Source organism: Phyllostomus discolor, chromosome 1, assembly GCF_004126475.2.
Source record: "Phyllostomus discolor isolate MPI-MPIP mPhyDis1 chromosome 1, mPhyDis1.pri.v3, whole genome shotgun sequence".
Classification (NCBI taxonomy): domain Eukaryota; kingdom Metazoa; phylum Chordata; class Mammalia; order Chiroptera; family Phyllostomidae; genus Phyllostomus; species Phyllostomus discolor.
Genome location: NC_040903.2, coordinates 167,212,066 through 167,226,051, shown reverse-complemented (window position 1 = coordinate 167,226,051; position 13,986 = coordinate 167,212,066). Strand labels below are relative to the sequence as shown.

General features: G+C 32.0%; 1 protein-coding gene across 8 annotated transcripts in view; it reads left to right on the top strand.

The window, feature by feature from the left end:
* The window catches only part of ZNF280D (zinc finger protein 280D), a 94,489-nt gene that overhangs the window by 68,985 nt on the left and 11,518 nt on the right, over window positions 1-13,986 (top strand). For all 8 annotated transcript variants that reach the window (XR_004904925.1, XM_036033947.1, XM_036033936.1 and 5 more), the window contains one exon: window positions 2,858-2,906. Coding sequence is in view for 7 of the 8 variants with exons in the window: in XM_036033947.1 (XP_035889840.1) it covers window positions 2,858-2,906 (49 nt within the window). In the remaining variant the exon portion in view is untranslated. The remainder of the gene's footprint in view (window positions 1-2,857; window positions 2,907-13,986) is intronic.

Genomic DNA, 13,986 nt, shown 5'->3' with positions numbered 1-13,986 from the left:
TTCATTTTAAATTTCAGAGGGAAAGGATTGTTCTTAAGAAATATAGCAGAAAAATCTATTTCAGCAGGTTTTTATACAGAAGAAAAATGACTTACTTGCAATCTAATGGTTTGTTTTTGAAATTGATTACCAGTCAGTCCTTCTGCTCTCTTTACACTGACATCTTAAATAGTGTTTGTTTTAAATGCTGTACTATGTTTTTCTATAAAAACTATTGTAACATTCAAAGGTAAAAAGTAAAATTGTGTAATGGCAGGTCATTAGCTCAGAACTTTGAGCTTAGCAAATTTCACTGTCTTCTGCCAAGCAAATTGAGTATCTCAGATGATGACTATTTCAGCAGGTATCTTTAATGAATAAGAATTACAGGTAAAAATATTTTTTCTTTTTCAAAAGTTAATGTATTCATAGTATATTATAATTTGTTAATCTTAAAGTATGCTTTTGTAGCTATAAAAACATAGTGTACATTTTAGTGATAAATGTGATAACTCAATTCAATTTTATATAGTGTTTAATTTTTTTACATTTTTTAAATGTTTTCACTGGTTATTACAATTCTGTTCCTTACAGACAATACCAGTATGATTAAAGTCCAAACAAAATTGACATCCCTATCTTGATAGGCCTCTTAATGCTAGTTATTTCAATTATTTAATTATCATTTATCAGTTTCTTAGCCAGTAAATAAAGAGTAATAAAAACCTTTGTTACCAACTTCTATTGCAGAGATATTATGAAGACTCAATTTCCCCAGTTGAAATGCAATAATAGTAACACAAGCTTAATAGCTTTCATTTTAATTGCTGCATAAAATCAATTTATTAGAATAGCTATATCTGAAAATGGTTAACATGATAATATTTTATAAGAATACAAGGTCTTTGGTAACATCTGTTTTGTGACCAATTTGTTTCAGTTTTTCAGACTGAGTATAAGGTGATTAAATGAATGCTTAGAAATAAAAGCCAAATACAATTTACAAGCTTATTTTAAAACTTCATTAATCCAGTATCTACATGTTGTTTCATCAGACTCATTTTCATGTTTTTTACTACTTTACACATGTTACTCTTAAAACTATTATTTTCCCATGTAAAGTTTTTAAAACAGTGACATTGTACTGTATACTTGACATTATTTCATCTTTATGAATATTATTCACAATTAAATACTTGAGAGAATTACAAATCTTTAACTAACAATGATCAACTTTGTGCATTTTTTTAACTTTTATGCAAGTTTTATTCATTTTAATTTGTTTAGGAAATTAGTTCTGATTATTTTAATATACTACCAATATAGTACTTACGCAAACCATGACATACTCTTTTAAATTTTTTGCAATTTTAAGTAATAACAATAAGTAATTTTATACAGTTAAATTATTAATATTTAATAAGGCATTAGTATTTTATAGTCACAATTTTTTAAATTTACCCTCAGAATAGATAAAGAAGAGGGAGGGGCATTTGCCAATTCCATATTTCAAATACTATGAGAATAGCTTTTAGCATGGTTGACATTGTATCCTACTAGATGTTTTCATTTGTTTATGAAATTTAAGTTAGTATAGTTGTTACTAATGTTAAATGTGATAATACTTAAGTATAGCTATTAAACCTTCACAATGTTATGAAACACTCAACTCTGTATTAATGGCATTTCAGATCAGGTAAGCATCCTAATTATGTAGATTAAAATTAAGGTTAATATATAAGTGCCCTCACCAGTGTGGGGCAGTTGGTTGTAGCATTGCTCTGTAAGTGAAAGACTGTTGGATCAGTTCTGTTCAGGGCATATACCTAGCCTGTGGGTTCAGTCCCTGGTCCAGGCACATATGGGAAAGAATCATTTAATGTTTTGCTGTCTCCCTCTCTCTCTAAAAAGAATGAGAAAATGTCCTCAGGTGAGGCCAAAAAATAGATAGATAGATAGATATAGATATAATATTAGCAAGTAATATTTAGTCATCAACATCTGAAACAGAAATATTTTGGAAAAGCTAGGTGTTATATTGAATTGATTTTTTAAAAAGATTTTATAAATGACATGCCTTTGTTAATGTAATAAGTTATAATTAGTATAGTTTTAGAATTCAAGAAGTTTAAAAATTGTAGAGTTAATATTTGAACTATTTGAATAGTAGAGTTAATATTTGAATATTTGAACTATGTTTATGAAGATTTTTAAAAGAATATATCCTCCAAAATTCTAAATTTCTGATTTTGTCATCTCTAGGTTAATTGTAATAGATACTGAAATGGCATTATCATATTGAATTTCACCACAGACAAAATATATTCTGTCAGTTTTTAAGTCCTGTTATAGTCACTACTGCTGCATCTTACATATATTAATCATATAGCCTACTTTTATTTTTTAAAGAGTAAGTCTTTTTTTGAAACTTTTACCAATGTGTTATATTGTTTACTTTATTTTATATATTTTTAATTGAATTTATTGAGGTGACATCGGTTAACAAAATTATCCAGGTTTCAAGAGCACAATTCTACAACACTTATACATTGTATTGTGTGTTTATATCACCCCAAGTCAAGCCTTTGTCCATCGCTGTCTAAATTGTACTTAGCATTGAAACATTTCTTAAGTGCTCACATATTTAGAAAAGGAAATACATATCTATTTATTTGTTAAGCACATTTATTGAATCTGCTGTTTATTATTTTTATTAAATGCATTTTGTTTTTTTAGATATTTACAGATGTCATTTACTATTATAGTATAAAATGTACATTAGTTTAAATTTATATTTTAATTATTTTAAGCATGCAAGAACTGTATAATATTTTTCCATTGTAATTATAAAATATTCAATACCTATTTTGTTTTCAAGATTAAAAAGTGAAGCTCCTCCCACTAAGGAACAAAAACCGGTGTCTGAGGTAAATTTTGTCTTATTTTATACCTTAAAGGTTTATATAGTAGAAAATATTGTTGGTGTGGTTTTTTGAAAATATTTTAATTCAATGTATACATCAGTAATTATTGGCATGTTATCAAGAAATAAATTGAGATTTTGGATTTTATTTTTATTGGCTATAAAAATACCTAATCCTAAGTGAAATTGTAGGGGGGTTTTATTTTGACAGAGACATTATGTATTTCACTAGCCTGGATTTAGTTCGTCTAGTGAGTAATGAAAATAAATTTAATTGACTTAAAAATTCTGAAATCAGTAAAACCTCAAACATTTGGTACCTTGGAAAAGTAACCTTTCCAGATGATATAATTTGCAGAGGCATTTAGACTGTCAAAGATTCAACTAATTTTTTAAGTGGAAATATTTTGGATATATAGTTACTACACTTTAGCTATCTTAAACAGACATTGTGACCCTAAACTGGTGTGGCTCAGTTGGTTGGGTGTCATCAGGCAAAACAAAATGTTTCCAGTTCATTCCAGTTGGTGGCACATGCCTGGGGTGGCGGGTTCAGTCCCTGGTAGGAGGTGCAGCCAATCCATGTTTCTCTCTCACATTAATGTTTCTCTCCCTCTTTTTCTCCCTCCCTTTCCCTTTCTCTAAAAACAGGTAAATAAAATCTTAAAAATAAAATAGGCACTGTAAATATTACACTCAAGGTTATTATTGAGTTGGTCAAAAGTTGTTTTTTTTCCCATAACATGGCTGTAGTAGTGCTTAGTTGTCTTTAACTTCATTCAAAACAATTTTGTTAGATTGTATTGTGACAGCTGTCATATCAGTGTGCATATTTTTAAAAGTGTATCAAAATTAGTGAATTTTTGTGTAGCCATTATAATATTGAAGGTGGAAGAAAATACACAACATTTTTGGCATATTATGCTGTGTTATTCGAGGAAGGTAAAGACGCAGCTGAAATGCAAAAAAGATTTATGCAGTGTGTGGAGAAGGTGCTGTGACTGATTATTGAATGTGTCAAAAGTGGTTTACGAAGTTCCATGCTAGATTTCTGACTGGACGATGCTCCATGGTCAGGTAGACAAGTTGAAGTTGATAGCAATCAAATCTAGACACTGAAAACAATCGACATTGTGCCACGTGGGAGAGAGTCAAATACTCAAAATATCCAAAACAATAAAGTTATTGGTGAAAATGAAAAATGTGTCTTTTATTTTATAGAAAAAACAAAATGGACTTTTTGGTCACCTCAGTATATAAATGTTATTTATTGGGCAGTCTAATGGGTGAGAAATTTCTAATTTCTAAATTTAGAATTAATTTCGCTCAAGTACTTTCTTGATGTTAATTTTTTAAATATAGCTTAATATTTGTTTTTTTCTAAGTATAATAAAGTCAGGCGGGTTCAGCATTTATCTTTTGAATAGCATTTCTGTCTTATACAGTAAGTGAAACCTAGGCAGAAGTAGCAGCTTTCTTCCAAGTGGCCTTTTATTATACCACAGAAAGTTTTCTTTTGTTTGAAAGCTTTTTAACTATAAATAAACTTCTTTGATAGATACAGGATATATTGGTCCTCCGTTTATTCTTGAGTAGTTTCAGTAGTTTGTGGTTTTTAAGGAATTGGTACTTAATCTGAGATGTGTATAGAGTTGTTTGTGGTATTCCATTATTCCTTTAAATGTTTGTGGGTTCTGCAGTGATTAAACCTCTCTTTCATTCTTGATACTGATAGTTTTTGTGTTCTTTTTTTTCTTTCCATAATTTACAAAGACAGAATACAGTGTTACTGTTTTTGCTTTAGTCAATTTTTTTAAAGATTTTATTTATACACTTTTAGAGAGAGGGAAGGGGAAGGAGAGAGGAAGAGAAACATCAGTGTGTGGTTGCCTCTTGCCCACCCCCCACTGGGGATCTGGCCCTCAACCCAGGAATGTGCCCTGACTGGGAATTGAACCGGCGACCCTTTGCTTCACAGTCTGGTGCTGAATCCACTGAGCCACACCAGCCAGGGCAGTCAGTTATTTTTAGAGCAATTAAAAACTTAAAAATAATATTACCTATACCTTCATTTCTTCCATTTCCATTGTTTTCCATTTCTTTATGTGGCACTTCTTTTCCGCGTAGTATCATATTCTTTTGGCCTTAAGGAACTTCCTTTGCTCTATTTTGTATACATTTACTGATAATTCTTCCATGCTTATATCATTAAAAATATATTTTTCATTTTTTAAAGATATTTTTTGTGAGTATAGAAGGGTTGACAGTTTTGTTTCTTTCAGCAGTTTAAAAAAATTATTGTCTCTTGGCTTGCATATTTTCTGACAAGATGTCTTAATTTTAATCTTTGTTTCTATGTATGTATACAATATGTCGCATTTTTGGTTGTCCTCAAGATTTTATCTTTATTTTCTCTTTAGTCTTTATTAGTTTGAACATGATATGGTTAAGTTTGGTTTGTTCACTTGTTTATTTATGTTTATCTATTTTTGTATGTATTTATTTTTTGCATTTATCCTGATTGGTGCTTTAAACTTTTTCTGGGGTTTCAGTTTCACATGTGTTATGTCATTTGATGTTAGCACTTGTTCTTAGGTGCCTGTTCTGTGGTTTTCACTCCCCCAACCCCCAGCACACACGATTTTTTTTCTTGGTGTTTCAGTTTGGGTAATTCATATATTGTCTATTAATTTAATTTTCAGTTGTGTCAGGTCTCCTGATAGGCCCATCAAAGGCATTTTTATCTATGTCGTGGTTTGTTTTTTTGTTTCATTTTCTAGCATTTGCATTGAATGTTGTCCTCCTTTTCCTACCAAAGCATTTAACATATTAATTTTAGTAATTTCAAATTTCCACCCAGTACTTCCAGCAGGTGGGTTGTATCTCAATCTGGTTCTGCCAACATTTTTTCTCTCCTGATAGTACATTCCACACACCCCCAACATCAGCCCTTTTCTGTGTGTCATAATATTTGTTTAAAAGTGATATATGTAGGACTCAGATAAAAGTATTTATATCTCAAAATGGGCTTACCTTTTCTTATGTTAGGTCATTAGTGTGGGGCTTGGGTCCATATAGTGGTGAGTTGATCTGGATTTTGATTTTCATGTTGCAGTGGTTACCCTCAATGTACCACAAGGTTCAGTTCCTCTGGTATTTATTTGAGACTGAAGCTTCAGGGGATGCCTCTCTCTCTACACTCTTGTTACCTTTCTTCCAGCAGTAGTGTTCTTGCCTGTTATTTGATGTTTGCTAGCCTGGTGGTGGGTAGTGGTAATGGGGTGATGTTCTCTTATTGCTCTGGTTTAGCCTTATCCTAAGATGGCTCATTGTCTCTGGGTCTTGAAAATAGGATTTTTTTCTTCCATCCCGCAGCCACAATCAGTTCCTGTGCCCAGGGGTTGACATAGTTTGCCTCTCTTTTTACAAATGTGTAAAGTCATGAACATGAGGAAAACTTATGAATCTATTATTTCATAATAGATTGGTTTTTCCCCGAGGCATTCACACTTGACTAGAAATAATCATCAAACTTTTACTTTCCTTTTATTTGCTATTTCATCTGTGTCAAGTGAAACCAACCATTTCATATATAAACCAATTTTGTTAAATTTATTTTTGTTAAAAGAATACCAGCTTATGTTAAAAATGTAGGCCAGCCCTGGCTGGTATGGCTCATAGATTGAGCACTGGCTTACAAACCAAAGGGTCACTGGTTTGATTCCCAGTCAGGACACATGTCTGGGTTGCCGGCCAGGTCCCCAGTTGGGGGCATGTGAGAAGCAACCACACATTGATGTTTCCCTCCCTCGTTTTCTCCCTCCCTTCTCCTCTCTCTAAAAATAAATAAATAAAATCTTTTTAAAAAATGTAGTAGGCCATTAAGTAGGGTTAAAGGAAGCTGTATTCACTGGAAGGAGATAGTGGGTATGTTGGTCCAGGTATTTCTTTTAAGTATATATATGATGTTGATGGTCCCTTGTTTAAGTTCACAAGTGATATGGTGGGTACCTTGAGTTAATCTTCAAGATTTTTATCAGAGTCATTATAGTAGAGTGAGTGTTGTCATGCCCTGGTAATATTTTATGGTTACCACTATTTAATATGTATAGTTTTTCATTTCCTCTTTAAAAATTCTTCTCATATGCTAGATGGTATTTGGAATTCATATTATACAGTGACTTCTACAATCGCCCCTTTTCTACTACTCTGTATATTCTGTATACTGAAATTCTGTACTGCTTTTATTTCTTATTAACTCGATATATCATGAGACTCTTCCACTCCAGTGTGATGATTGGTTAGTTTCATCCTAACTAAGTAGGAGGTAAGAGAAAGGGTAGATATAGATGCCCGTCTCTTTTCTTGCTTCCTTCCTTAGCTATTAAGGAACACTGGATAGGATATTCCGGGAATCGTAGTATTGGGAAACAAAGATTAATACAATCATTTCCCTATCCTCATGGTGGTCAGAATCTAGTAGGACAGTTATATATGAGAGAATTATAATCAGTAAGAATAACCACCATATGTTAAGTATTTCAGGTATAGGCGGTATATATCAGGTATTAGGATGCTGTTACTATGTTTTTATCTCTTTTTCTTAATATTCATCCCTCAATACAAGCATACACATAAAAATGCAGAATAGAGGTTTCCTGTTGTTTCACTAATGAAATGGCAAATTAGCTCTAGTCTTTACTTCTATAAGAAATTCTCCATAAAGAATTTCTAAGTTTTTTGTTTTTGTTCTTTTTTATTTGTTCGCTTTTAATTTGTAACTTTTCAAGATGATTAAGAGATTCATAAGTTGTAAAATTTTTATTTTTAATCAAATTAAAAGCTAAAAAGTTGTGCTACAATGTTTATCATAAAAGCACTTGTTCATCTGGCACACTCTTTTCATCAAACTCTTTAGAGGTGGTCGTTTTCTGTTTAATATGTTTAATAAATATGTATTAATAAATATATTTAAAATTTATACTAAGAATTTTTAAGAACAAATATTGCATCTAAGAAACCAAGTGGTACATTGTTCAGAAGAAAAACACAGGCAATATTTGGTCAAAATTATATGGGATAGTAATGAATTTGTCTTGAAAAACACCATATTCCAGCTGTTTAGAATGATGAAAAAGTCTCTAGTTGATATGTTAGAATAAAATTAACATAAAATTTAGTTAGATGAAGAATTTTCTTTTAATCTTGAGGAGAAAAAGATAAACTGAAATTAGAAATTTTCAAAGCTAGTGAATATAAGCTTGAACATGAAAATAAGGTGCTATTTAAAATAATTTTAAGAGTTTTTTTATCATGGCCACCTGTTTTTAATCAAATTAAAATGGAACATAGGCCCATCCAATGACAAGATACAGATTTTCAAGTATTTGTTTCACATGATGGGCAAAGATTTTCAAAGAATGGACTTTTTAAAAAATAGTCTAAGGGTCAGTTGATTTATTGTGACTGGCTCATTTATTCTAAAGAATCCTTGTTTTTATTTTGTTTCCCATGCATACTTTTAAGGAATGCTAACAATAGAGTCCAATATTTGCAACTCAAAAAATGGTTTCCAAGACTGGAAAAATTTGAACAGAATTTGTGATCACATAATTTTATATTTCTCATGATGCTCTTTTAAATTGAAGTATTTTAAAAGTCAGAATCAGTATGCAAAAACCTGTTGCATTTCTGTATACGTACAACGAACTGTCAGAAAGAGAAATGAAGAAAAGAGTAAGATACCTAGGAATAAATTTAACCAAGGAGGTAAAAGGTCTGTACACCAAAAATGGAAAGACATTAAAGAAATGGAATAAGACACACATAAATGGAAAGATATTCCATGCTTATGGATTGGAAGAATTGAAATTGTTAAAAATTTAATTATGTATACACATAATATCAATAAATTGTAATATAAAATCATTATATTTGGGTCTTCTAAAACTGATAAACAAAATGGTATTCAGAATTTTAAAATACTAGCTACAATAGCATCCTGCAAAAAAACTGTTAGTAATCTTAATTTAAAAGTATTGAAAGTTGAAAAGATAAAGAGAAAATTCAATGTTGAAAATATTATTGTGTTTGGTTCCATTAAAACCAGGAAAGTAAGGTGATAATAAATTCTGAAATAAAATGTTTAAATTTAGACCACTCTGGTGAGTTCAGTATACTTGCTTTACAATTTTCAACTACTTCCTGCATAGTAGCCTTTCCCTGGGGTTCTGGAAAAATGGTATAGTAGAAAACACTAGAAATCACTCTCCTCACCTAGACAGTAATTGTACCAGTGGAGTCTGTCTGATACAAGTGTTTTTGGAACTCGAGTCTTTTGAAGGCATGCGTCTTCCAGGGGAAGACTTGGACAGTAAGTTGTCACCAGTTTTCGGCAACTTAAGCATTTAGCACAGTAGTAGCTATCCATTGCCCACCTAGCCACATGGCAGTCATCTATGCACATGTTCCTGGAACATCTTGTCCACTGCTTATGGGAACTTAGGTGGGCAAAAGGACCCAGTACCCCAAATAATGGGAGCCTGTTCTCTTATCACAGATTGTTGCTCGTTACAGAATTGTAGACCAAGACATAGGCAGTCATCATTGCACCTACCCATTGTTACATGCCCCTCCCAGCTAAAGTGACTTTCAGGGGATCTAAAGGAACAGTGCACCTCCCCCCTTTATTTTTGCTTTTCCCCTTTCAGGAGTCAGGCATTAAAGATTAGGACATTCAAACCTGTTGCTTCTATAGTGAAAATTAGAAAGTGATTACATATACCCAAGTAAAGGCTCAGAAAAGACTGAGAAGACCTTAGTGTTATAACTCAGGCAGATCCTCTGGATAGAGACAGCCTAAGCAACAACAACAAAACAATAAATAAGAAGAACAGCAAATGCTGAAGAATAAGAAGAATCTGATTGCCAGAGTTACCACATTATTAGATTTAAATGTCCAATGTTCAACAAAATAATCTCAAGACACAAATATGCAAGTATGGCCCATCCAAAGGGAAAAAATTTCAACAGAAACTGTTCCTGTAAAAGACCTAATGGCAGATACATTGGACAAAGAAATTAAAACAACTGTCTTAAACATGCCCAAAGAACAAAAGGAATATGTGGGAAAAGTCAAGAAAACTGTGTGTGAACAAAATGGAAATCTCAATATAAGAGAAAGCCTAAAAAGAAACCAGAAAAAAAATTTGGAGTAGGAAAGTATAATAATTGAACATGAAAATTTCACTAGAGGGATTCAAAGGCAAATTTGAGCAGACAGAAGAATCAGCAAACTTGAAGATAGGACAATGGAAATTAATGAGTTTGAGAAACAGAAAGAAAACATATTCAAGAAACATGAACAGAGCCTAAGGGAGCTGTGAGACACCATCAAGCAGACCAATACACACATTGTGGGATGCCTAGAAGGAGAAGAGAGAATTGTCCAAGAGCATATTTGAAGAAATGAGTGAAAACTTCCCAAAGTTGATGAAAGAAATGAATATAAACATCCAGGAAGCACAATCAGCCTCAAGTAAGATGAACTCAAAGAGATCCTCACAGAAACAAATTATAATCAAACTTTCCAAAGGTAGTAAATCTTGAAAGCAGCAAGAGAGAAATCAATCATTGCATGCAAGGGATCCTAAAGATTTTTAGATTCCACATCAGAAAGATTGAAGGTCAGAAGGAAGTGGGCCAATATATTCACAGTCGTTAAAAAATAAAACAAAACTTAAGAATGCTATATTTGTCAAGATTGTACTTCAGAAGTGAGGGGGAAATTGGGACAGTCTCACATAAAACCTGAGGGAATTTGGGATCACTAGACCTGCCCTGCAAGATACACTCAAGGAAGAAATTGCAAGTTGAAATGAAAGGATGCTACATGTTAACTCAAAGCTGTGTGGAGAAATAAAGATCTCGATAAAGGTAAGTCCATGGGCAATTATAAAAGCTAATATTATGTAACAATGGTTCTTAACTGTATTTTTTGTGTTCTACATGGTTAAAATATGAATACATTTAAAGAAAAAAATTACTAGTGTCAAAGTTAGTTTTACCCTAACTTTGATTTTATTTCCAGATCTTGTTTTCTACATAATTTAAGAGACTATTGCATTTAAAGAATTATTAGTCTGTGTTTTGAGGCACACAATATATAAAACTGTAATTTTGTGACATCAACAATTGAAAGGGGTGTGGATGAAGCTGCAAAGGAGCAGTTTTTGTATGTTATTGAAGGTAAGCTGGTATCAGTTTAAATTGAAGTGTACTAACATTATGGTGTTAAATATAACCCCCATGGTAACCACAAAGAGAATTGCTATGCAATATACACAAAGGGTAATGAGAAAGAAATTTAAACATTTCACTACCACAAAAAATTGAAACCACAAAAGAAGTCAATAATACAGGAATTAAAGCCAAAGAAGCTCTAACTGAAAACAAACAGCACAATGACAGAAGTCCCTTCTTACTAGTAATTAATGTAAATGTTACTAATGTAAATGTTAATGTATTAAAGTCTCCAATTAAAAGACAGAGATTGGGAAAAAAAAACATAATCCAACTATATACTGTCTACAGGAGACTTATTTGAGATCCAAAGACAAAAATTCAAATTGAGGGAATGAAAAAGATACTCTATGCAAATAGTAACCAAAAAAGAATAGGGATAGCTTTACTAATATCGGACCAAACTGAGATTTAAATCAGAGAATGTTGATAAGCGAATAAAAAGGATGTTATATACAGGGGTGGGCAAAAGTGGGTTTATAGTTGTAATACAAATAATGCATTAACAAATAATAATACCAGAATAAACTTTCATGTACTAACAACTGTAATCCTACTTTTGCCTACCCCTGTATAGTTAAAGGTTCAGTACAGCAAGAAGACATAGTATATGACAGTTATAAACACACACCTTAATGGCAGACCACCAATATATATGAAGTAAAAACTGACAGAATTGAAGGGGAAAATATGTTGTTGTATAGTAATAGTTGGAGACTTCAATACCCAACTAATCATAAAGGACAGACCACTCAGACCTGAGTAAAGAAATAGAAGACATAACATAATAAACCATCTAGGTCTAACAGAAATGAAACACTCCATCCAGTAACACATTCCTCTCAACTGCACATGGGACAGTTACCAGGGTAGAACATATGTTAAGCCACAAATTGTCTTGATAGATTTCAGAAGACAGATATCATGCAAACTATCTTTGACCACCTCAGGATGAAATTAGCAGTTAACAAAAGGAAAACTGGAAAATTCACAGGATTATGGAAATTAAGCAACACACTTTTAAAACAACAAATGGATCAAAGAAGTATTCACAACAAATGGAAATTAGAAAATACTTAGGTAAGAATGAAAACAAAACATAATACAGTAAAACTTATGGAATATGTTTTACAGAAATAGGAAAGCTTATCCTAAAATTCATATGGAAACTCAAGGGACCTCAAATAGCCATAAACAGTTTTAAAAAGCAAAAAAGAAAACTAGAGTATGCACACTTTCTGATTTGAAAACTTATTACAAAGTAATGGTAGTCAAAATAGTGTGATATTGGCATAGAAAGACACATAGACCAATGACTAGATACTGACGAGAGAGCCCAGAAATAAACTCACAAATATGGTCAAATAGTTTTTGACAGGGTACCCAAGACCACCTTTTAAACAAATGGTGCTGGGAAAACTGGCTATTCACATGCAAAAGAATTTATTTGGACCCTTACTTGACACCATATGTAAACATGAACTCAAAATGTATCAAGGACCTAAATGTAAGACCTAAATCAATAAAACTCTTAGAAGAAAACATAGAACAAAAGCTTAATATCATTGGGTATGGCACTGAATTTTTGCATGTCATGCCAAAGGCACAGGTAACAAAAAGAAAATGGGCAAATTGGACTTCATGAAAATTTTAACATTTTATATTTCTAAAGGTGCTATCCACAGAATAAAAAGGCAACTCCCAGAATGGGAGAAAATATTTCCAAACCATGTATCTGTTAAGGGATTAAGATCTAAAATTATAGAGAAGTGCTAAAACTCAATAACAACAACAACAAAAGCCCTGATTTACTGGAAATATCACAAAGAACAGTTTGTAAAGTACATGATTGTCTAACCATTATGCTGTCCATCAGAAATTAATACAAAATAGTATTGAATGTAAATATAATTGGAATTTTTTAATTTTAAAAAATGGTTAAAGGACTGCATAGACATTTCTCCGAAGAAGATATAAAACTGGCCAATAGCAGATAAAAAGATGCACAAGATTATTAATTATTAGGGAAGTGCAAATCATAACTACAGTGACATACCACTTCACACCGTTCAGCTGGCTACTATCACAAAAAAAGAAAACAACAGATGTTGATGAGGATGTAGAAAAACTGGAACCCTTGTGTGTTATTGGTAAAAACGTAAAATGGTATAGCTACTGTGGAAAACAGCATAGTAGTTCCTCAAAAAATTATATGATCCAACATATAATTTTGATCCAACATATTATTTGTATGCATATTTTCATAGCAATATTCACAGTAGCTAAAACATGGAAGTAACTAAAAGTCCATTGATGGATGAATAGATACATTAAGCGTGGTAAATGCATTCAGTGGAATATTATTCACCCTTAAAAAGGAAGGAAATTGTGCAATATGCTGCAACATGATAAATGTTGAGAACATTGTGCTAAGTGAAATAAACCAGTCACAAAAAGAAAAATACTGTATAATTCCACTTGTATGAGGTGCTTAGGGTTGTCAAAATAATAAAGACAGAGTACAGTGGTGATTGCCAGGAGCTGGGTGGAGGGGAATTATCGTTTAGTGGGTATAGAAGCTTCAGTTTTATAAGATGCATAAATTTACAGGGATGGTTGGTGGTGTGGTGGTTGTACAACAATATGAATATGCTTAATATCACTGATCTGTACTCTAAAAAGTGATTAAGATGGTAAATTATATGTTGTATATATTTACCACAATAGAAAAAACCCAAAAACTTATATATAGGGGTACACATTTTTCTTTTACTTCAGAATAC